Source organism: Poecile atricapillus, chromosome 22 (genome assembly GCF_030490865.1).
Source record: "Poecile atricapillus isolate bPoeAtr1 chromosome 22, bPoeAtr1.hap1, whole genome shotgun sequence".
Taxonomy (NCBI): Eukaryota; Metazoa; Chordata; class Aves; order Passeriformes; family Paridae; genus Poecile; species Poecile atricapillus.
The window spans coordinates 4923677-4946232 of NC_081270.1; the positions used below are offsets into that span (position 1 = coordinate 4923677).

At 48.2% G+C, this 22556-nt stretch overlaps 1 protein-coding gene and 1 long non-coding RNA gene across 3 annotated transcripts in view; one reads left to right on the top strand and one right to left on the bottom strand.

Annotated features, from left to right (window-relative positions):
* KAZN (kazrin, periplakin interacting protein) overlaps positions 1-9559 on the bottom strand; it is an 84902-nt gene extending 75343 nt beyond the window's left edge. The window contains exon 1 of the mRNA XM_058855033.1: positions 9367-9559. Coding sequence (XP_058711016.1) covers positions 9367-9529 — 163 coding nt within the window. The 5' untranslated portion in view covers positions 9530-9559. The remainder of the gene's footprint in view (positions 1-9366) is intronic.
* Positions 8627-20002, top strand: LOC131587320 (uncharacterized). Of its 2 annotated transcripts, none has more exons than XR_009279347.1 (4): positions 8627-8958; positions 12717-12841; positions 13507-17766; positions 19503-20002. It is a non-coding gene; the product is annotated as an uncharacterized LOC131587320 (long non-coding RNA). The 2 variants fall into 2 exon arrangements; XR_009279348.1 differs by lacking the exon at positions 8627-8958 and adding an exon at positions 9475-9582.
* Positions 20003-22556: the final 2554 nt, after the last annotated feature.

A 22556-nucleotide genomic window follows, 5' to 3' on the forward strand; every position in this document is an offset into this window, starting at 1 on the left:
TATAACTATAGAGTATAAAAACATGTTCAGCTCAAGACCAAGTCGGGTCAGATTTGGGTCTGTGTACCCCTGACACCCAGAGCTCTTCAATAAAGCACCTTCATATAATCATTAGTAATTATGTGTTCCTGAACACTAACACCAGGGCCTTGCAGGAATCCGTCCTGAAGCCAACACAACTGCCTGGGTACCTTCTAGTTAATAAATCTTGCAAAGGCTTTGCTTATATTACAACGTGCTACCCCAAACCAGAACTTTTTGATATTAAATACGGCTTTTTCACTAAATAGGTGGCCTTCCTGTGGTTTCTCTATGAGCTTTTTATTTTTAAAGTAGGGGGTTTTTTTCCCCCACAGGAGCTGCATAGCTTTGGCCTCACCACCTCCCTCTGCTTTTCATGGAAATTTAAGAACCCCATTAATCAGCCCTCTCACCCTGAGCTGTCAGTTCTGGACCTCTCTTGACCACGAAAGGAGATCATGCAGGAAACTAAAGCTCATTTGAGCAAACCCTGTGTGGCTTTAAAACAAGCTCCTTTCCCAAGGATGACAAAAACGATCTTTGCAGATTCAATTACACGATGCAAATGTGGTGGGGAGCACACCGTGTCTCCACCTGAAATGGTTCCCCCGCTCCTGCCTGAGCCATCACTTTGGCAGGAAAAAAAAAAATGACAAATTTGAGCAAACCCATTTAGCAGCTCTGGATACAGTATAGTGGATATAAAAGGTCAAGGAATTAATGTTAAGAATCTTCGGTGGATAAAACAACAGCTTTTGCTGGAGCAGATAATGCAGTAATTGATGAACATAAAAGCAATTATTGGGTGCATTTAAGGCTAGAACAAACAATGATGAACACAGAGAAAATATTTTACCATCACAGGATGAGGAATCTGTTTTCTAAATGTGTTGCTGTTGCACAAAATCACACAAAGACAGCGTTCAGCTTCAAGGGAGAATCAAAAGCCCAACAAGTAACTCTGAACTGGGCTCTGCTCATCCTCACACCCTTGCTGAGGAGTCACTCCAGGGAAGAAGCAGTGCAGAGGGACAGTGCTCCAAGATGCAAATGGATCCCCCAGGGTCTCCTCTGGCAGCACGGCTGTGCCCAGACTGTGACAGCCCTGCCTGTGCCCTCCTGCCTTCAAAATGCAGCTGCACTTGGAGATTTTCCTACTGAAAATCTCGGTATGATCCACTGAAACATTTACAGCAGTCCTCCAGGTTTTTTCTAACATGTTATTTTCCCCTCATGCAGCTTAAGAGAGCGTCTAGACTATCTAAATCTTTAGCATCAGAAGTAAGTTCTTCAAATCTATTCCTCAAATCAATTTGCTTTGCTTCCCACTCCTAATAGAGCAAATCTCCCTGGAAAACAGGCAAACACTTCCCGTGCTTGTGCGCCTGCAGCAAATTTCGACCCACAACCATATCTTACAACAATTGGAAATACCCTGGAAAAAATACCATTTTAATACTCAAACCAGCCAGGGAACAAAAGCAGAATCTTACAAATACCTTTTAACTCCTCCCTAAAGGTTATGGGATACTCCTGTGCACACCTGAAAAAGCAGATGAGGCCAAAACCAAGCATTATGGATATTCTGCTGTTAGAAGAGGGCAAAGAAGCTGTTACTGGGGAATTAGCCATGGCATGACTGCTGCCCAGTCCCAGAGCTGGGATCCCCACTCAGCTGATGGCAGTAATTCCATGCTGCTTTTCCCAGTTAATTTCCAAGGAGGATGACAGACAGTTTAGTTAAAAGCAACAGGCTGGAGCAGTGTGGGTGCACTGCCAGCCTTCATCACCTCTGTGCCTGCACACTCACAGGCACTGACCACTGGAAAACTCTCCAGCTCTACAGTGACTCAGGGAATAGTTGGCAAGTTCATGTTCTGGCTGAAATTGAACAGTAATGAGAGTCCACTTCTTTGAATTCCATGATTTTATGAGAATTAAAAGGCAAAGGAAACTCAAAAGATTCAAGTTTTAGATTCTTGGTTTCAAATATGGTCAGTGGCCTCAATCTGCTGGAGAAACAAGCTCTGTTTTACCTTTCCTACAAAAAAACCCTACTTCCCAGCCACGTCAGCTCTCCAGGTTTGATTGCTGCTGCAAGAGAGAGTCAGAGGAAAACCTGCAGATAGGCATCAGGACAGCACTGTGCTCCCTTACTCTCTTTACATCCCACACATTCACACCAAACAATTCCCCCCACCTCCAATATACACTGCTTACTGCACAGAGGTGATTTAACTCCCCACTGAGGGAGAGCACACGTTCTATGAGAGAGTGTGGTGGTGATGGAGAGGTTTGAGACTCTCCCCCCAGATGCCACCCAGCAAAGTGAGACAACAAAGAAGAGATGGCACAGGACAGCAGCAGGAAAGGCTGTGACACATCAGCTCCCTGTCAGATAAACCCAAAGGTTCAGTTCCCAGATACAGCCTCTAAAACCTGTGAAATCTTCATTTAGAGGAAGAAGTGGCATGAAAATATGTGAGTCAGAATGACTCTGTAAGGACCAAAAAGGGTGAGAAATGTATTTACAGATGCCCTCGGAAGAGCTGCTCCTTCCAGAAAAAACACTTGCAGAAGCAACGAGGGACAGGGATGATTCTCCAAGACTGGGATGAGCCCAGACCTGGGCCACATGACAGCAGAGCATCACTCAGTCCCTCTTCTGTCTTCAGTGGAAGGGTGATCCTCTCCCAAACTCCGAGTCTATTGGGTGCCCACAGGAGATCCAGGATGCCACCACACTCCCCTTCACCTTTCCCTAGGCATCTCTGCTCCTTTCCCATTGTCCAAGTGATCCAAAAGCAAATTCTACTTAAAACCTGTGGCTGACCACATATCTGAAAAGCAACAGCAAAGGAGCTTTTTCCGTTTCTCTGTGCAAACATGGCCCTGCCCACTGCAGCTCTCCCACCAAGCAAGCGTCAGAAATCCTCATGACAAAAACCCATTTCTCGCTAATTGCTCTGTGCAAAAACATTTCTCTGCTGCAGCTCATCTACTGCACTCCAAGGCAGAGGTCTTTGCAGTTCAGCAATTTTCAGACACAGACACATCACTTTATCAACGCCCAGCTGAAAACCAGAAACCTGACCCAAAAGCCACCCACACCGAGTCCTGGTGGGAACAGCCAGCCTGCACCACCTGTGGTCAGCTCTGTCCCCATCCCAGAGGCTCCCTGCAGGGATTTGGGGAAGAAGAGCACTAGAAAGATTGGGGAATTGGCAATTTGTCAGATTATGGAAGCTAGAGCTGGACTGAGGGGTACTGAGATACCCCTGGGAGCTGCAGCCCCCAGCCAGTGTCACGCTCCATCACGGTCAATATTGCTGCAAAGTCGTTCTGCAGTGACACACTGTCCTCCTGGAGAGCCTCTGCTGTCTCAGGTCCCCTCAGATCACAGCCTGTCCCCAGCACTCAACCTCAGCCTCTTGTCCTGGGGAGACACCTCCAAACCCTCACCATCACCCTCCAAGCCTCCAATTACCCACCTTGGCCACGGGCACAGAAGGAAAACCTTGGGAAGAGATTTTCCTCACCTTTACAACTCCTGCAGAAAAACTGACTACAGAAAAGGCTTCCAAGTTTTCAAAAGCAGTTATTCCACTTCCATATTCTGGTGAGACTGCTTCTTGTTCCTTAAAAAGAGTTAAACCCATCCCACCTGCTGCTACCACAGGACACATTTCCAAACACCAAAATAATCTAGCTGGAGGTGCCACAAAATCCATCTCAACATCCAAAACCATCACCTATAAAGACTCAAGTAAAACAACACAGAAATGAAAAACAGGAAGAGATTGCAAAGCAACAAGAAGCAACCTCCTGAGCCTTCAGCATGCCATGGGTGAGGATGCATCCTGAAAAAATGAGGCCTCTGGGTGAGTGATTCCCCAGGGTTTGCTGTGTAGCTGCTGCCCCGTTCTGCACGCTGCATTACGAGCATGGGGTTCTACAGATGCTGCATCAGGACCACAGCACTGATCTCACGCTTTGCTGGCAATGAGAAATTGTGAGGATTGAATTTTAACAAGCTGGGGACTGAAGTTTGGCTCTGCATCGTGCTGGTGCTCAGTGCCTGGTGTACAGTGATGTACTGAAAGCACAGAGAGGAGTAGGGACCACTCAAGAAAAGGCGTTTGCACCCCAAGGCTGGGCCAAGAGCCCCTGCTCAAGGCTGTAAAGCCTCTTTGGGCATCTCAGAGAATTCCATATTCAGGGGCAGAGAGCACCAAGTCCACTGACGTATCTAGAGGAAAAAGAACAAGTAATGGGAGGACAGACTGTCCTCTTGGATGACACCCCAGTCCCACCAGTGATTATCTGAGAGTGCCTGAACACAACCTACAAAATCATACTTAATCTTCCCCAACTTAAGACTGGGGCTTATCTCTATGTTCCTCTCCCCACCAGCAAATCTAACAGCATTTTCATGATTATACTTCAAACTGGTGAGTCAAAAGCTCTGGATTAAATCCTCCTTCAACTTTAGTTTACTTGAGCTTACTCATCCTTAGGAGCTTCATTGTAACTCCCCTGGACAAAGCCTAAAGCAATGATAATCTAAATATTATGCTAACCATGACAGATGAGGCTTTTGAATAGGAAAGCTCCAGAAAAGATTTAAATTAACATTTTCAAAGACTAAAATGTAGCAGGGACCTGGAATGTTATCAGCAGCCAGTTCCCTGCATCTAAAGCAACCATGGGAACATTGCTAAGCACAGATTTATTTCCCAGCACAGGCAATTGTTTTAGAGCATGAAACTAGTTGCTCCCTGAACTACGCAGGACAAAGGGAAACAAAGTAAGAAATTATTAAAAAGAGTAATTGTACAGCAAGACCTCGATGTTGTGATAAGCATGGTACAAAAATGCTCCCGATACCCAACTGGGCAGCAGTATCCAAATACCTCAGGCTTCTTTACAGTATCAGCTCTCCAGCTCTGGAAGAACAAATAGCAGGGAAGATTTCTGAAGAGATGAAAATGGTACATTTTCAACAGCCTGAGATGATTACTCACAAAATAGCAACAGCACAGAGGTAACTGATTGCCTCCTGGGCAAAAGTCAAAGTCCTTGCATTGTAGCTATGAAAGGATACTGAGATCAAAGGGAAAAAGAGAAAACTCTATTTTAGGCTGTCACTAGCAGAAAGGTCCTCCTGGCCCCTTGGCATCACCACATACCAAGATAAAACTGAGATCTTTCTCACGCTGCACGTGCCCAAGATAAGTGCACAGCAAGGAGCAACCCTTTATTCCAGGAGCAGGGTGCAGCTTCTGCCCCATCCCCAGCTGAATTTTGGCAGCATCCATTGCAAACACCCCCAGTCCTCACTGCCATGGGGCAGGACGTGGTGATCAGAGTGTGCCACCGCCACTCTGAAATCAGAAATGAGATAAGCCAAACGCTGAGCAAGGTGTTATTAATAACACTTAGTGATTGATTGCGTGTTACATCTTCAAGCACTTTACCAACATTAATTAATTAAGGTGTTTTCTATTTAATGTGGGAAGAAGACTAAGGCAAAAACACGAGGCTGAACGGACCAAACACCCGATACAGCATGGCAAGTCACCACCAGACTTCAGATTTCCACACAGACACTGCTTTTAACCAAACTACTGAAAACACAGGTGTGGGTTGGGCAAAGCCAGGGAGCCAAAAGCCCAGAGGTGCAGCCAGCATGGACAGGGATCACAGCTAAACCTGGACCTGCTACAGCCACGCTCTGCTGCATCCCCCCAGACCACTGGGCACGTCTCCTGCTCACAATCAATTCAACCAATACTAATTCAACCAAGGATTCCAACACGAGGGTGCTGACACACGGCTGCAGAGATGTTGCCGAGCGCTGCCTGTAATTGCTGTGCTAAGAGCTGGGGACATGAAGTATTGATTTCCACCCTGATCTGCATCCAAGTTTAGACAGAGGCTGCAGCCAAAATACTTCTCCCAGCAAACTCACTGGTTAAAAGAGCCTGTCAGGGCTGAGAGGTTTGAATGATTAACACTCAGGCTAAGGACTGTAACAATGTACAAGTTCCATTCCTGCCTACCTACGCACACCCACCATCCTGCTCTCCCTCTTAGCAGAATTCTTCCAGTTTTGATTAAAATTATGGAAAAGAGGCCCTCGAAACATACCTCGCCATGGCAAAAATAGCCTATTGTAGTGGAGAAAAGTCTCAGAGTGCAAAAAAGGGGCAGAATTATTACCTCCAGCTGTCTCAAGCTGCACCATAATTACGCAAATAACACATCTGACAAACTCAGTATTAATTATCGACTGAGCGTGGCACAGAGACACACATTCACCTCCTTCCACACAACTTGGGACTGACCTGGAGCAGCTGCCTGCAGCACTGTGATCATGAGCTCCTTCCCACCACACAGAAGGGAGTGAGGGTGGGGAGGCCCTGGCACAGGCTGCCCAGAGCAGCTGTGGCTGCCCCTGGATCCCTGGCAGTGCCCAAGGCCACGTTGGACAGGGATTGGAGCACCCTGGGATGGTGGGAGGTGTCCCTGACCATGTCAGGGGGTTGGAACTGGATGATCTTTAAGATCCCTTCCAAGCCAAACCGTTCTGGGATTTCACAAGCAAAGGGACATGATGATTCCACCATGCGCTTTTCCTCCAGGACCAAAGCAGACCCCACCACGCACCCACGGGCCACCCCAGCACCACCAGAACACCCCAAATCTGCACTTGCAGGCTGCCACCCTATTCCACATCCTCCTGCCTGCCTTTAATATATTTATGCCTTTAATATATTTGCATAAATCAAACAGCTTGGCAGCCCTCCTACTTAGGAGACACACAACAGCAGAGCTATTCAGAGATTCTTGTTTTCACCCCATCCTTCTGAATGTCGTCTCAAAATCCTTGAGGAAAAGCATACGGCTCACTATAGATATCTTGGGCCTGTCTACACAAACACAGAGTGATGTAGGAGAGCATTTATGGCAGCATATAAACAATAGTACCAAACTTAGGGAGGAAACACAAAGCAGAGTGAATCTACTCGGTGGGTTTTGCAGGCACCAAGTACTCTCCCCATTTTCCTTCCTAAGCGTGACAGACAAAACACTCTTTAGATACCATTTTACACTTGACTGATTTGCTTCTCTTACAACACCAGTGGTACAGGGCTGGATATAGCACACTTTTAATAACAGCTTATTAAATTCATGTGGAAAGACAAAGACTCATCCACAGCCACACAGCCACGGAGTCACACCTTGCTGCAGAAGCGTCCTCTCTCCTAACTCCTAGTCATCAACACACCGGGCCAAATTTCTCACCTTAGAGAGTGGGAAGATGCACCAAACCCTCCAGCAACTTCAGCAATTGCTGCAGGTACCACTCTCCCACCCAGCTGAGGGTGGGGCCACTCTTCTTCCCCCTGTCACAGGGACCCCACAACTCCAGAGAGCGTGCAGTCAGAGTTATTAAGCAGAAACACACAGGCTTTGGGGAACAGAGCACATTTCTTTGGCACCTTTACAGGGTACCAACTGTTTTCCAGCATGCTGATAGTAAAGGAACACAAAGAGGAGTTTTTTCATCACTCAACAGATTAGAAAACCTCTGGGAAAACAAAAAAAACCCCTAACCTCAGAGAACACACCCCTCTGTCCCTTGCCAGGACACGCTGCAGAAACGTGCATCTTCCCAGAAGTGTCCTGGAGAGGAAACAAAACCAAACACCGAACGTGCACACAGAAATCAGTGTGAGCACGAGCAGCTGAAGGGTTTTACCTGCTTTCCTGGCTGCAAGCCTGCATTTCCACATGCATGCCCTGTACAGCGTGTCACCATCTGCATTCCTGATGCCCCCGCTCCACAGGGGAGGATGGAGGCTGGCATCCTCCTTCTGCCCTTTCAGCAGATTTTTATGAAAGCAAAAGCCTCAGTAGCCTGGCTGTGGTGTACGGCTGAGATTATCCCAACGGTCTCCTCTCCACAGCATTTCAGAAAATCCCTGGCCACACAGGTAACTTCACTTCCCACATCCCCACAGCCACCAGGAAGCTCAGCCGAGCAAGTGGAATTCACACCCCACACCCCCACCACCAAAACAGTGAAATTCAAGCTGGATGGAATAAAACCACTAATTAATCCCTCTAAATCAGTTTGCCACGAACGACAACACACCGGCGATGCAATCGCATCAGTTCCAGCCATGGCAGGGGGGGTTGAAACACGATGATCTTTACGATCCTTTACAACCCAAAGTGTTCTACGATTCTGTAATTCCGTGATTACATCCTGCCGGCAGCACCTATGCCCCGACAAACGCTACGCTACCTTAAAAAAGCTCCACCAAAATGCTACTGTTATTTAAAATAGCGCCAAACCACCCTACCAAGAGATACAGTAAATAAGTAACGAGTAAATAACAGCTACTGACGTTTTTATCACACAAGTGTAAATTCAGTTATCGGGAAAGGGGAGGGCTCGCACTATTTTTTGTTCTGACACCAAGGCTGCTCAGGGTAAACTGTCATGCAAGCCTGTAATTATATGGGAAATATAAACGTTCAAATACAAAAGCATTCAGATACAAACGTATCAGTGATGGCAACACGCTTTGACTAGCAGGAAACCGAATTTCAGCCCGGCGAGAGCAGCACGAGTACTACAGGAGCGATTCGGGCTCAGCTCCTTAACCCTCACACAAAGTCTCTTCCCGCTGCCCCCGCGCCCCGTTTTCCACAGAGACAACTTTCCAGGGCTCTGGGGCTCCGAGGGGGTGTGTGCACGGCACAGGGGCCGCCCAAGGCTCCCCCCGAGCGCTCCGGGTGCCGCTGCTGGGTGCTGGGGTGGGCTCCGGCCGCCGTGCCCGGACCGAGCCCCGCAGCCGCCGAGCCCCGGGCCGGGCCGGGCCGGGCCGGGCGGCGGGGCCGGAGCGCGGAGCGCGGATCGCGGCGGTAACATGGCTGCTTTCCTACCCAATTACGAAACCGGCTGAGGGCGCGGGATTACCGGGGAGAGCCGGCCGGGGGGGACCTCGGGGCGGGGTGCGGCGAGGGGATGGGAATAGAGGGGGTGGTGGTTGCGGGAGGATGTGGGGGGGCAGAGAGTATTTGGGGCGGGGGGGAGGAAAGGTGGGGGTCCCTCCTCATGCCGGGGCTGCCGGAGCCGAGCGAGGCGCCAGCAGCAGGGACCGACCCTGCTCCGAACCCAGCGGGGAACCCGCAACCCGCGGCCCGACGGGACGCGCCGGGCACCCCCCAAAAATAAACAATGAACAATAAAACCGAGCGGAGGCGGCGGGCGGGAGGGACCCCCGCCGGCTGCCCTGAGCCCCCTCGCCCCCTGCCCGCGGCGGGACCCACCTTGCGCTCCGTGCGGGCCGTGCTCCATGGCCGGGTCGCTGCCCAGCTCGGCCAGGCGCCGGCCCGTGGCCGCCAGCTCGGCGCGCAGCGCCGTCACCTCCTGGCCCGCCGCCTGCAGCGCCCCGTCGATGCGCAGCGCCAGCTGCTTGTTGTCGTCCATCATGTGCAGGATTTTGGCCTGGGGGGAGGGAGGAAGAGGAGGAGAGAGAGAGAGAGGTGAGAGAGGGAGCGGCGGGGGGGCGGGCAGGGGGCTGCGCTGGGCAGGGGGGGCAGGGGCTGCCTGAGGGGAGCAGCGAGAGGGGAGTGGGCGGTGCGAGGGGGCGGCGCGAGGGGAGGGGGCTGGGAGGGGGGGACAAAGGGGAGGGGGAGCGCCAAGGGGAGGGGGGCTCCGAGAGCGAGATGTGTGCGAGGGGAGCGCCAGGGGGAGAGGGGTTCTGCGAGGGGGCGTGCGAAGGAAAGCAGGGGGGTCTTACAGGGGGGGTACAATGGTTGTGCGGGGCGGGGTGGGGGTACCCCCTACCTGTTGCCCCCCCCGGCAGCCCGGGCAGGGCCGCGACGGAGGCGATCGCGGCTCGGCTGAGGGCATCCGCGGTGGGTCCGCGGTGTTTGCGCGGTGTTTGCTCTGTGGGTCCGCGGTGTTTCCGCGGTGTTTGCGCGGTGTTTGCTCTGTGGGTCCGCGGTGTTTGCGCGATGTTTGCTCTGTGGGTCCGCGGTGGGGCGGGTCCCGGCCCCTCCCGTACCGGGGACCCTGCGGTGGCCGCGCCGCGCTGAGGGCCAGAGCCCCCCCGGGAAGTTGAGGGGTGCAGCGGGGGATGCTGCAGTGCCCGCGCTGAGCTCCAAACGCCGCTAATGAAGAACCGAACCGTTCTGCCAACTGCGCTCAGGTTCACCCTGAGCGTGGCCGTGCCCAGCAGCTGCCTGCAGCAGGTGGAGGAAAATGGGCTGCAAAAATCCCCCTGGAAGGATTTTGGGGCGGGGGGAAAGAGCCACCTGAGCGCTGTCGCCACTGCAGCAGCACTGGTGCGAGAGCTCTTACGCTGGCGGTTCCCGTGGCATGAACCCAGGGTGAAAAATCGAGAATTATTGGTATCATCCTTTCGCTGGTGGCTGCTAGAGGGAGCGCGGATGTTTCCCTGTGCCTTATCCATCCCTCAGAGGGATCCACTTGTGTGTTTGCCAGGGCTGCAGCAAGCCTGCAGAGCTGCCACCCTGTCCGTGGCAGCCGTGCAGATGGCTTCATCCTCACTGAAGTGAAATTATAGAATCACAGAGTGATTTGTGTTGGAAAGGACCTTAAAGATCGTCTCATTCCACCCCCCTGCCATGGGCAGGGACGCCTTCTGCTGCACCAGGTTGCTCCAAGCCCCATAGACAGGGATGCTGTGGAGACCATGGCTCAGGTGGCTGTACCTCCCCAATCCATCCCTGTGTCCCAAATCTGCCCGCAGCCGTGCTGTGAGTTGTCACCTGAGCCACCCGAACCCAGAAAAGTTCACAAATGGGTTTAGGAACTGGGCAGGAGCATGGCAGTGGGGTGGGAGCCTCACAGAAACAGGAGTGGGAGCACAGCGAGGAGCCGGGATGGTGAGCGAGGGCTCTTGCTGAGGGGGAAGCCAGAGAAAATCATGAACTGTAAGGAAAGGGGGAGAAACAGCCCTGCACAATTTCCCAAACCCTTTGATTCTTGCCTAAATTCAGGCTTTTGGCTGAGCAAGCTGAGAATTTGGGGCAGTTCTTTGAACTTCAGGGTGTCCTTGTGCAGCGCCACTGGCACTGCAGAGCCCTGATTCAGAATGCAGTAAAAAAGAGAGAAAACGGCTTCTTGAGAGCTGCAGGGATGGCTCCAGGAGAGGCTTGACATGAGGTAGAGCACATCACCATCCCACACATCTGCAGGAGCAGAGGGTTTGGTGTGCAGAGTCCCCAGGCAGATTTTGGGGATGGAAATGGGGTAAATCTGCTGTGTCAGTCTGCTGAAAAACATCAACAAGAGCAGCCTGGATCCCCCAAAAGCTCAGCTCTAATCTGGATCCTGAGCACAACCAGCTCTCCAAGAGTCAAAAGGATTGAGTCCTTGTCAAGTGGCATCTAGTCCTTACATCTATCTGGATCAATCCATCTGGATATGGTAAAACAGAGAAAATTTAGCATTTATTCAATGAAACAGTACAGTGGTTTTTGCAAGGGGCAAATTTTTCTGAGAGTTTCCAGCAGTGTCTGCAACCCAACCTGGCTGCTGGGCCAGGGCGCTTGGAATATCAGTGGAAAGGTCTCTTTTCCTTAATGAATTCCCAGAGGGCCAACAAACAACCCGCGAGGAGAATAAGTGCAATTTTTGAAATTCTCTCTCCATCATCTCTGCAGCCATCCCTGAATGAGATAAAGTTCTCTAAGTATATAAAGAAACTGAATTCTAATCAAGATAAATGCCCAGTTTCATACCTAATTTGCATGAGTATGTGCTGCAAACTGTGTTTGTAAATGGGAGAATTTTGTATGTAACCAGATAACCTGAGTGTGCAATCCCAGGACTGTATATGCAAAACTTACTCATTGCACTTGAATAAAAGTAAAGCTTCAGCAAAAAGGAACTTGGCTTTAAAGTACCGGCACATCTTTTTTTTTATCATAAAAAATTCAGGTTAAAGCTGATTTGAACCTTCCAAGAACACATTTAGCTGCTAAGGCAAATTCCAAATGATGTTTCTTACTCAATCTAACTTTAATAATAGGCTGGTTGAGTCGCTGCACTGTCAGAGCTGGGATTTTTTTAATTTACTGGAGAAGAGAATTTCTACGTTAGCACGTGGTTATTTAAAAAATGTGTCCTAAAGTTGGCTGTGGCCTCATGGGTAAGCTTAAAAACCTCACTCTAAAAACTTTCCTCACTACTTTCAAGTCTTCCTGAAATCCCCTGAAGATATCTTGGAAGATTTTCTCCTCTTTCCCATGCCTCCTCCCATCCTTACTGGGGAACAGCTGGATCCATTAAAATTGATTTAGATCTCTCAGAGCAGAATTTGATTTCTCTGAGCTTCAGCCTGGAAGGAGCACAGAGTGTCCCAGCAATACCAGCCAGAGGAAAAGGCACAAGGATGGGGCATTCCTCACCCACCTGGGTTGTGGCAGCTCCCAGTCAGAAGGTCAAACCTTTGCTGGAAACCTCAAAATTGGGATGAAGTGAAACTTTAGGAAATGCATTGTGCCTCAATCCCTTTGTCCTATTAGTTTTAAATTAAGAAAAAAAAAAATGAAATGAAAAGCTAATTAAAGACCCAAAATTAGAAACGTATTTTTTCCCAAAATTGCTTTGATGATTGTTTTTTTTTTAATTTTTTTTTTTATTCCAGCTTTAACCAGGAGGTTGACAACTCAGCAAGGTGTCTGTGTCCCAAAGGGATGGGAGTCCCTGGCCATGCAGACGAGGCATAAAGAGTTTGGGAATATTTCCTAAAGGAAACCTGAGTCAATGCCAGTAAGTCACAAATCTTCATTCAACCCTGCTACACTCAGCATCTGTTCAGGTGCTGCAAGGGGAGCCTTGAAAATCTGGAAAACACCCTCAGTTTTGGGCAATGTGTTCTAATAGTGCCATCACATCCAGGCAGGCGATTCCTCAAGAGCGTGTAAATGAATAAACAGGGATGGAGGAAGATTTGGGAGTTCTACCCTTCATCTTTGCTCTTGTTACAACCCAAGGAGTGCAGTAAAGGGAATATGAGAAGATTTAGAAGATGAAAAAGGGCTGAGAAGCACATGAGTACCATTCAGGCCTTCCAAACCCTTTAATTTGCTATTCAGATTACCACTTTTTATAGTTTAATATGTACAATATGCAAAGGAACCAGTTTAACTAAATGGGGAAAGCCTTCTGTGTTAAGGTTGAACGTAATCTAATAGGGCCCTTTGACTTGATTCAATTAAATCTTTCTTTTTCCAATTAAATAATCATCCAGAATTTAATAAAAATGAATTTCCATGTGTCATCCTGCAGAATGATGACCTCTGTGATGGGGAAGGCTTATGTAAATTCTGCTGATCGCTTTTTATCTGCCTCTGCCTCACTTCCTCCAAAAAAATTGCCTTCTGTCTGTATATTTACATTAATTTCTCATCTGCTCCATGTATCTCTGTTTGCAGGAACAATTCCCAGCTGAAAGAACTGTGAGTATCACCAGCTTCTTTCAGTACATCCTCGAAAATGGACCTTCTGTGGTGGAAAAAAGATCTCCAAAGTGGGATTTTTTGATCTGTGTCTCAGGTTTGTTGTGCTCTGGCATGCTGTAGGGCCAGCTTCCAATTGGCCCCTTCCAAATATCACCCGAGGCATCTGTATGGCCATTTGTCACCAAGAAAATCCAGTCCAAGAGACCAGCAACCCCAGCAGCAATCCCCAGGAAAAGCACAGCATGTGGCCCACGTTCCACAGTCTCTTCCAGCACATCTCCACTAAGTAATTCCCATCAAAGCTGCAGCAGTTGTTAATATCTACAATTTATTTTTTTTTCCCTCTGTAAAGGTGTATTTATAACTGCATTTTACCCCCCTCTCATAAAATACAGAGCACCAACTTTCCTTCCTCAGTTGGGATGTACAGCAGCAAACCTTGCTGATGTGGTGCTGCTGTAATCACTTAGGAACTCATAAGTTACTAACTCTTGAGTTATTAAAACTGAATTAAGCAGAGCTAAGGATGGACAGGTGAAAAATTGGAGTGAATATTCTGTTTCTCCCCGTGATGCTGCCTTGCCACATTTCCCCATCTCTCTTTCTGCACGGGTAAAATGGTCCTGGCGACCTTCCTGTGCTGCACGTCCCTCGGGACCACGAAAACAAACCCATTAATGTTTATAAAGTGTCTCAGACTGGGGGAATTACATCACTGCAGCAAGATACAAGCTTAATGGATCAAAACAAACCCCAGCTCCAAACCCCCCAGCTTAGACACATCTCAGTTACCCGGCTCAAGCCTCGAGGAATCCCACTGAGAAGGGATAATTGAGAGAAAAATGTGATCCTGGAGATTTTTTCTGCAGTAAACCCATTTTACATTAATAGGAAGCAGATTTCTAGACCCCTTTGCAAACGAATGACTTCCACTGCATATTTCACAGCTGAGCGCATCCGTGGCACCAGCTTTGGACGCGGGGCTATTAAACCCAACATTTGTTTAATGAATTACAGCAGTCCATGAATCCGCCTGTGTTTAAATGTTTATTGGGAAGGCGTCAGCAGCCAGCTCTGAGTGAGCAGGTATCAGCCTCAGTGATGAGCTCTGGCTGCAATGGACCCAAAACTTTGAACATGTTTTTGCTTTCTTATCAAAGGCAGATTACCCAGGAGGTTCAGGGTCTCTGCTAAACATAAAACTGCTTGGATTCAGTGCAAGTTTGGGGTGTTTTCTCCCTGATGATGAGCTGTGTGAGAGAGATAAACTGTTGTGCATCTCCCACCTGGCTGGGGTTGGACCCTGCTGCTGAAGGGTGGATTAAGCCATTAAAACTCACACATTCAAGCAAGGTTGATGTGCTGCAGACATTTTCAAGATGACCCCACTCTTACCTCACCAGTCAATCTATAAACCTTGAAAAAAAAAATTAACTCTGGTTCACCCTATTTTAACGCATTACCCACTGCAAACTTCATGGCACATCGAGACAGTAGTGATGATGTGCTGTGATCATTTTGCTTTCCTGCAAAATACCTCTGATTTATTGTGGTCTCCACCTCAGAAATCCCCAGCCAGGAGCAGTTTCTACAGAGTCACAGGATGGTTTGGGCTGGAAGAGACCCTAAGGACCATCTCATCCCACCCCCTGCCATGGGCAGGGACATCTTCCACTGTCCCAGACTGCTCCAATCCCTGTCCATCCTGGCCTTGGACACTTCCAGGGATGCAGGGGCAGCCACAGCTTCTCTGTGCCAGGGCCTCCCCACCCTCACAGTTATGAATTTCTTCCTCATATCCAGTCTAACCCTGCCCTCCAGCAGTGGGAAACCATTCCCCCTTGTGCTGTCATTTCAGGTGAAGTCTGTAAGAAATGCCATTTCCCCTCCTTTCCCCATCACAAATTCGGGAGCAAAGATGTGGTTGGGCTTTTCCAGAACTGCTGGGGTGATTTGGGAGATCAGGTCCTGCTGACCCCCCAAGCCTTCCCTGTCCTCTTGGGAAGGGGAGAATGGGGAGGGGGCAGAGACAGGGATCATGTGAAAACCTCAATGAACAGGGAGAATGTGAAGCACTCAGCAGGATAATAGATACCGTGAAAAAAATAATCCTGCGATCAATCAGCAGACAAATACATACTTAAATTAGGTGTTAGTGGGACAGATGCAGGAAAGGTGATTATGGGTTTGTCTCCGTGTTTCCCTCAGCAACAATGATGCCAGCAGAGGTGGGTCACCCTACCCTGCCATTAATGGAGCATCAGCATTCATCTGACAGCTCCTTTGTCCTGGGAAGTCAATTCTATGAGGATTTGACATTAGCAGAGGCACGGTGAAACTCAGGCGCCTTTGCATTTTCAGACCCTCCAGATGCTTTAGCCTGATGAATTACAAGTAGGATCGCTGTCCTGATTTGGGCAGGGGGCAGAAATAAATGTTTGCTCCCATCTGTTTCAGCTGTGGCAATAAACACCACCAGCAGAACCAGTGGAAGAGCAGCCCTTTGCTCCCTTCCCAGAAAACAAAACTGGAAACGGGGCAGAGCACACGGGAAGGGTCAGCTGGAGCATCCTGGGAATGGAAGGTGCTACAGAGAAATGTGATTTTTAAAAATTACAGTATTTGTCAAGTAAGCGAAAGACAAGATCTCAAGGGTGGTTCAGCCCTCTAAAGTAATCCTAAAATTAATTCAGAAATGGAGAACTCCGGATTGTAACGGAGAGGGGCTTTAACACGCACAGCACACTGTCCCCCATTGGCACCCAGCAGGAAGGGAGCACGCCAGCATCCACAAAATTCCCACGGGTGTTTCAGGGACAAAACAGCCCAATCCAGGCAAGAGTGAAACTTAATTTAGTCCTTCCCTTTCCTTTCAGGTGAAAGAACAGCAGTTCTGCTCTAAGTGAGCATCACCCTCCTCTGTTCTGTCAGTGGCACCGAGCCTGGGTCACGCCTGGTTTGGGGACCACCCCACTGCCAAACCATCCCTTTTCACAACAACAGAACGTGCTGGGGAGTGTGGAACAATAAAAATAGCCTTTCCCCCCCAATCCCTGTTTTCCCTGGTTTAATCCCAAATGCTACCAGCGGGGTGGACTAATCCTGTATTGCATAAGATTACAAACCTACAATTACAGTCCCCACTAACCTGTAAAAGACTTAAAAATACACCTAGATAGAGTTTCAGCATTGAGAAGGCAGCTGAAAAATTGGCATTACATTTCTACATATGCATATTCCTTTAAATACAATCAGGTTTTAAGGGATTCTTCGAATCTGTGAATTTGATGTCCATTTCTTGAATGGTTTGTAGCATGGGTTGGCTGGAGCCAGCTACTCTGCAAAAAAAGATCACTTTTCCAGGATTGAGGGAAATCCCTCTACATCAGATAATTCACAAGATAATTCATAATTCTTTCTCTCAGGTTAGGTAGGAGGACACTGCAGGTATTGTTTCAGAGGATGGGGAAACTGAGGAGCAGATGGGCTGGAGCAGGGTGTGACCAAGGTCCAGTGGGAGAGGGCACCTGCAACCCATGAAACAGAGTGAGGCTTTCCAGTTAAATCAGGAACAATTCCTTCATCTCACCGTGATTTACCCTAAAGGAACACCCAGCCACAAAGGGCAGGGAACATGTGTCTTCTAATAAAGTCTCTTTAACTTTGACATAGATTACTTCTAAAAAGCCCCCATCAAACCACACCAAGTACAGGAATGTGATGAAGTATCTCGGTACAAAATCTATTCCGAGGCGATTATCAGCCTTTGAAAAATTCAGGCTCTAAGTCAGTTCATGGCAGGGATCAAATTGAGCTGCTGTCAACTCATTTGGGCATTTTACTTTGCTTCTGATATCTGACAGTTAAAATAATCTCAAATAGTTCCCATTATTCCTGCGTTTTCTGCTTCTTACCCCAGGGAAGGGCCATGCAGCCAGGCTCCCATCCCAGCCACCTCCCAGCCTGCAGCATCCCTCCCCAGCCCTGCCTGGGGGGAATCCCAAGACTGCCACAGCTTCCTGGTCACTTCCTCCACGTTGGGGAAAAATTGTAGCTACGGCTGATCAGCTCTGAGCCGCCACAGGCAGACCCAGGTCCCTGGGGCTGAGCTCCAGCTGCTGCTGGGAGCACTCTGTGGTCCCAGCTGGGCTGCACTGGACATCAGCTGGAATGCCAGGAGGAGCTCAGTCCTCTCAGAGAGAAGGCTTGGAGCATTATCTTCTGCTAATGCAGGTGAGGCTTATTAATATTATTTATATTAATAGCTTTTCATGGAAATGAGGACGTTTTCTCCAGAGAACAGGGGGATGCCTTCAAATGATGGCTTGTTAGAGCAAGAGGGATCCAAGGGAAAGCTGATGTTCCTATCATAGAATCATAGAGTGCTTTAGGCTGGAGGGACCTTAAAATCCTTTAAAGGGGTCTTAAAGCTCATCTCATTTCACTCCCTGCCATGGCAGGGACACCTTCCACTGTCCCAGGCTGCTCCAAGCCCCATCCAATCTGACCTTGGACACTTCCAGGGATGCAGGGGCAGCCACAGCTTCTCTGGGCACCCTGTGCCAGGGCCTCAGCACCCTCCCAGGGAAGGGTGGAGAGAGGGATCACTCTGAGTGGTCTCAGAGGAAGCCAGGGCAGATATGTAATGCCCCCCTCACCCTCCTACAAAGGCTAAATTAAAATTAATTTTTAAAAAGCACAGCTGGATGGATTCCTTAGAAAAATCTAAGCATGTTGGGAGGCTCCAGTGGATGCAGGAGGTTCTGCGGGTACCAGCATCTCCATCACCCCAAAATCTTTAAGCAGGAAGCTGTCAGGATTGTTGTCAGGGATTTTAAAAAGGTGATGGATATAAAATCCACCAAAGGCAATTAAACCAAGCAGGACAACTGCCAAGCTCTTGTGTTTGCTCACTGTCAGTAGGTTTTATGGAGACAGAGATATATATCTGCAAAGCTATTCAAGTGCATTTAATTTTCCCAATCCCCACGTACTGCAGCTTGTATGAGGATGATATGTTTATCCTATAAGGTTCCTGACTTCATTCTGCAGTGCTTGACTCCAGGGTGGATTTTGTATTATTAACTTCCTTCCACTACATATGGAAAATAAAACCTGTTCCCATTGAGCACCCTGGGATGAAGTTCTGTTGGGTGTTAAGTGCAGTTTGTCACCCTGCTGGAGGCCCAGGGTGGGACAATAAGCCTGGAAAAACTTGGGGCTTCAAAGAGATGTGAGCTGAGGTGTGGGGAATGCAGGGCTGGAGGTGGGAGCTTGCTCTGGCACAGCAGAAGACAAATGGAAAAGTGGAAAAGATACCAATCTATGTATATGGAAGGAATTAGGGAGAAATTCCTGGCTGGGAGGGTGGGGAGGCCCTGGCACAGGGTGCTCAGAGCAGCTGGGGCTGCCCCTGGATCCCTGGAAGTGCCCAAGACCAGGCTGGATGGAGCTTGGAGCAGCCTGGGACAGTGGATGGTTAGGGATGGAGTGGGATGGGATGAGCTTTAAGGTCTCTTTTAGCCCAAACCATTCTGGGATAAAACCCATGCAATGAGAGGGGGTGATGCTCCACCCCTCGTGCCTCACACCCCTCACTATCCAGAAGCTCTTGATAAACATGAGAAATTACTTAGGGCCGTCTCACTGATATTTTCTGTCTTCTGATGCCACCTCATAAAAGTAACGGTTCATAATCTGCACCAGACCAGCTTGACTCAAGATAAAGATCTGCCTCGTTTGCAGTTACATAATTAGCAATTACCCTAATTTCACTTACACTAAATTACTTTTTTTTTTTTTTAATAAATGTTATCTTTTCTGACAAAAAAAAAAAAAAATCATCCTGGGTCTACTTCAGACTTTTTTATATAAAGCAGAAGTATCATTATCCTGTTCTCAGATGTAATGTCTAGACACTTTTAATGAAAATATTCATTATTGCTAATTTGCATCTCTTTCAATTCCAGGACAGAAATCAAATGAAGATGTCAAAACTGTGTTCCCCCTGCCTCAGGCAAAACAGAGCCATGGTGACCCCCAAGTTCTTCCAAAGGGGATCTCGGTTTGTGTGAAGGAAAAGCATCTCCAGCATCCTCATAACTGAGGGCAGCGCGGGATGAAAAGGAAAATCAGAGGAAAATAATGGTGTCAGGATCTGGATCTGAGATCTGCAGCTTTAAAGGAGAGAAAAGCCGGGGAGATCCCAGCCTCAGGGTGCAAGATGTGTTGAAATACAGATGTTAATCAGGAACAGGTGGTACCTCATGTGGGTTCAGTAGCAACATTTCCACGTTTTAAATGCACTCCTTACTTGCTGGTAACAAAACTTCCCATTACTACAAAGAAATACATATTATACCTCAAACATGCTTCACTGAGCTTGGAGAGTAAAGATAAAATAATCTTTTTATAGCAAATAGGAATGAATACTTAAAAATAATAAAAAGTTGGTGAATATTCATTTGAACTCTCAAGCAAATTTGCCCTTGTCATATTTGCATCCCTCTTGTGTTCTCTTTCTGTGCAATGAAGTTTTATTAGCATGAACATCCACAGAAAGTGAATGTGAAGCCTCAATACCCATGGGAAATGAATTTTAAATTCACTTGCTGTGTGCAGTCACCCAAGAAACTTGATCATAATTGTTTATTGTACTTAAATATTTATATTGTTGAAGCACTTGTTAGATAAAAAGGCTGCGATGCTCCTCTGCTGGGTGCTGTTCAAACACTGTCCTGGGCTACAGGAATTACCTCCATCCCCAGCAAACACAGGACAGCTTTCACCTGATGTGGCAGGTGGCAAATTTCAAGGTCAGCAACAAGTGTTGGGTGAAAAAAAAAACCAAAAACGTTTCTCTTAATTTTTCCTAATTGATTAATTGCCTTAATTTTTTCCATTGAGAAGGTTGCAGTGCATCCCCTGAATGGCAGCGCCTCTCACGGGTGTGTTCACATAGGGCACTTGAAATGGACTCAGGGATTTAAAGCTCATTGAGAACATAATTTTGAAGCTTTTTACTGCCTGCAGTCCTCTGGCACAGACTCCATCCCTTGCTCCGAGCTGGGATTCCAGCAGTGCCTTTAGGCTTTACAATGGATCCTTACATTCTGTCCCTTCCCCTGCTCACATTTGCATCTCGAAATGCTCCAGGAGCTGCACCCACCTCTGCCTCCCCCAGAGATTCCAGGGCCCTGGAGCAGGAATCCCACCCCTCAGCAGCCCAGTTAACACCTTCCCACCCCTCCTGGGGCTGGGCAGGGCAGTGCTGCTCCCAGCTCATCCAGAGACACCTCTGGTGTTTTTTTGGAAGAGATGGGCAAAAAGGAGACCTTGTTTTGCTTGGTCACTTAGCACCCCACAAATCTGTGTTCCCGGCTATTCCTGCTTGATCCAGCACGCTTCCAGACCAATCCCCACAAAATCATTTCTCTGTGTTACCTTCCCCAGCCTGGAACACAACAAGGGAGCAGATTTTTTATGGTTATGGAGGAATAGCATCAAGGTCAATCCCCTGCTGGGAGTGGGGCAGGAATTTACACATTGCACCATGGGCTGGAGCACAAATAGCCAGCTATTAAGGGCTGGGGAATGAAAAAGACCCTGAAACTGAGGCTCAAGTTATGACAATAAAGATGCACAGGAGAGAAAATTGCATTAGGACACGCACTGTTTTACACACTCCCCTTAATCTGGATTCACTGATGGATTTGGAGTCGCCCCTCGGAGCAGGTTCAGGTCTCCATCAGCTTCCTACACACGACTGTGGCTTTTAATTATCACCCACCATCGTCAGATTAGGGTTGCCTGTGTCACTTTGCATTGGTAACACACCCTGGTGCACCAGTTCCCTGCTCCTTTGTGGAGACAGCAGGTGCTATTGCCAACGTAATTACACACCATCAATAATTAGCAACAATTTCTGTTGCCCCAAAGATGCTTCCAAGATCAGACAGCGAATTTCATGGCATTTCCTTCAAACACAGGCCACCGAGGGGATGCTGGTATGGAGGTGAAAGGATGTAATTAAGGGAATGTGAGAAGGAGAAGAAGAACCTGATGAGGCAAAGCAAGAGCTGTCGCTGGCACTGCCGCGGGAAGGGGCAGAGCTGGGGCCACCCACTCCAGGAAGATTATTTCCAAAAGCTTGAGCTGCTTGGGAGTGACATTTGAAATCCAGAGGGTTGGAAAGGGGAGGAGGAAGGAATGGGAAGGATGGGGATGAGCTTTGCACGGGGGGATAAGAGGGCTCCATTGCTGCACAGAGCATCCTCACAGTGGGGGCAAAATAGGGACCCCCAGTGCCCAGAGAGCCCCAAGCTGGAGAGGAGGGGCACACAGAGCACTGCAATACACACAGGCCCCATTCAAATAATCCTTTATCAGATCATAAATTAAGAAGAGGTGCTAAATGCTGTGAGCAGGGCATCCCTGCGTGGCCAAACCTCTCCACCCCAATGGCAGAAGATGTCACACGTCACAGGGGCAAGATGGGTGATGATGAGGAGAGGATGAAGGGTGTAAGCTCAATACATGATGCAACCCCACTCTCACTCCTATAAGAAAATGCAAGGGCCAAATGGGGTAAAAACACCTTTTCCAAGACAGAATTTTGTTGTCTGCAAAGGAAGTCTAAGTTGGCTTTTACAGCTTGAAGTGGTTAACGGTTTGGTTTCTTTAAACCAGGGAATTAATGGCACTGAACTTCACGACAACAACAAAAAATTAAAGGCACCCCAAAGAATGTTCTCTTAATTGTAGCAGCCCGCTGCATTAAAGCTGCTATAGGAAAATTCATTTACAATTCAGCTATTAAATTGCAAACCATTACCACTGCTTTTACGGCTTTATATCCCTCTCACAAATTTATTGTGTAATTACTCGGAGCAACAGGATCGTTTCTAGCAAGCAAAGCTGAAATAAGGCACCCATTCCAAAATCCTCACAAATCTGCCTTTTCCAGATGAAATTTATGCAAAAGAGGCAAAATGTTACATGCAGTTTTCTGCCTGGATTTGGGG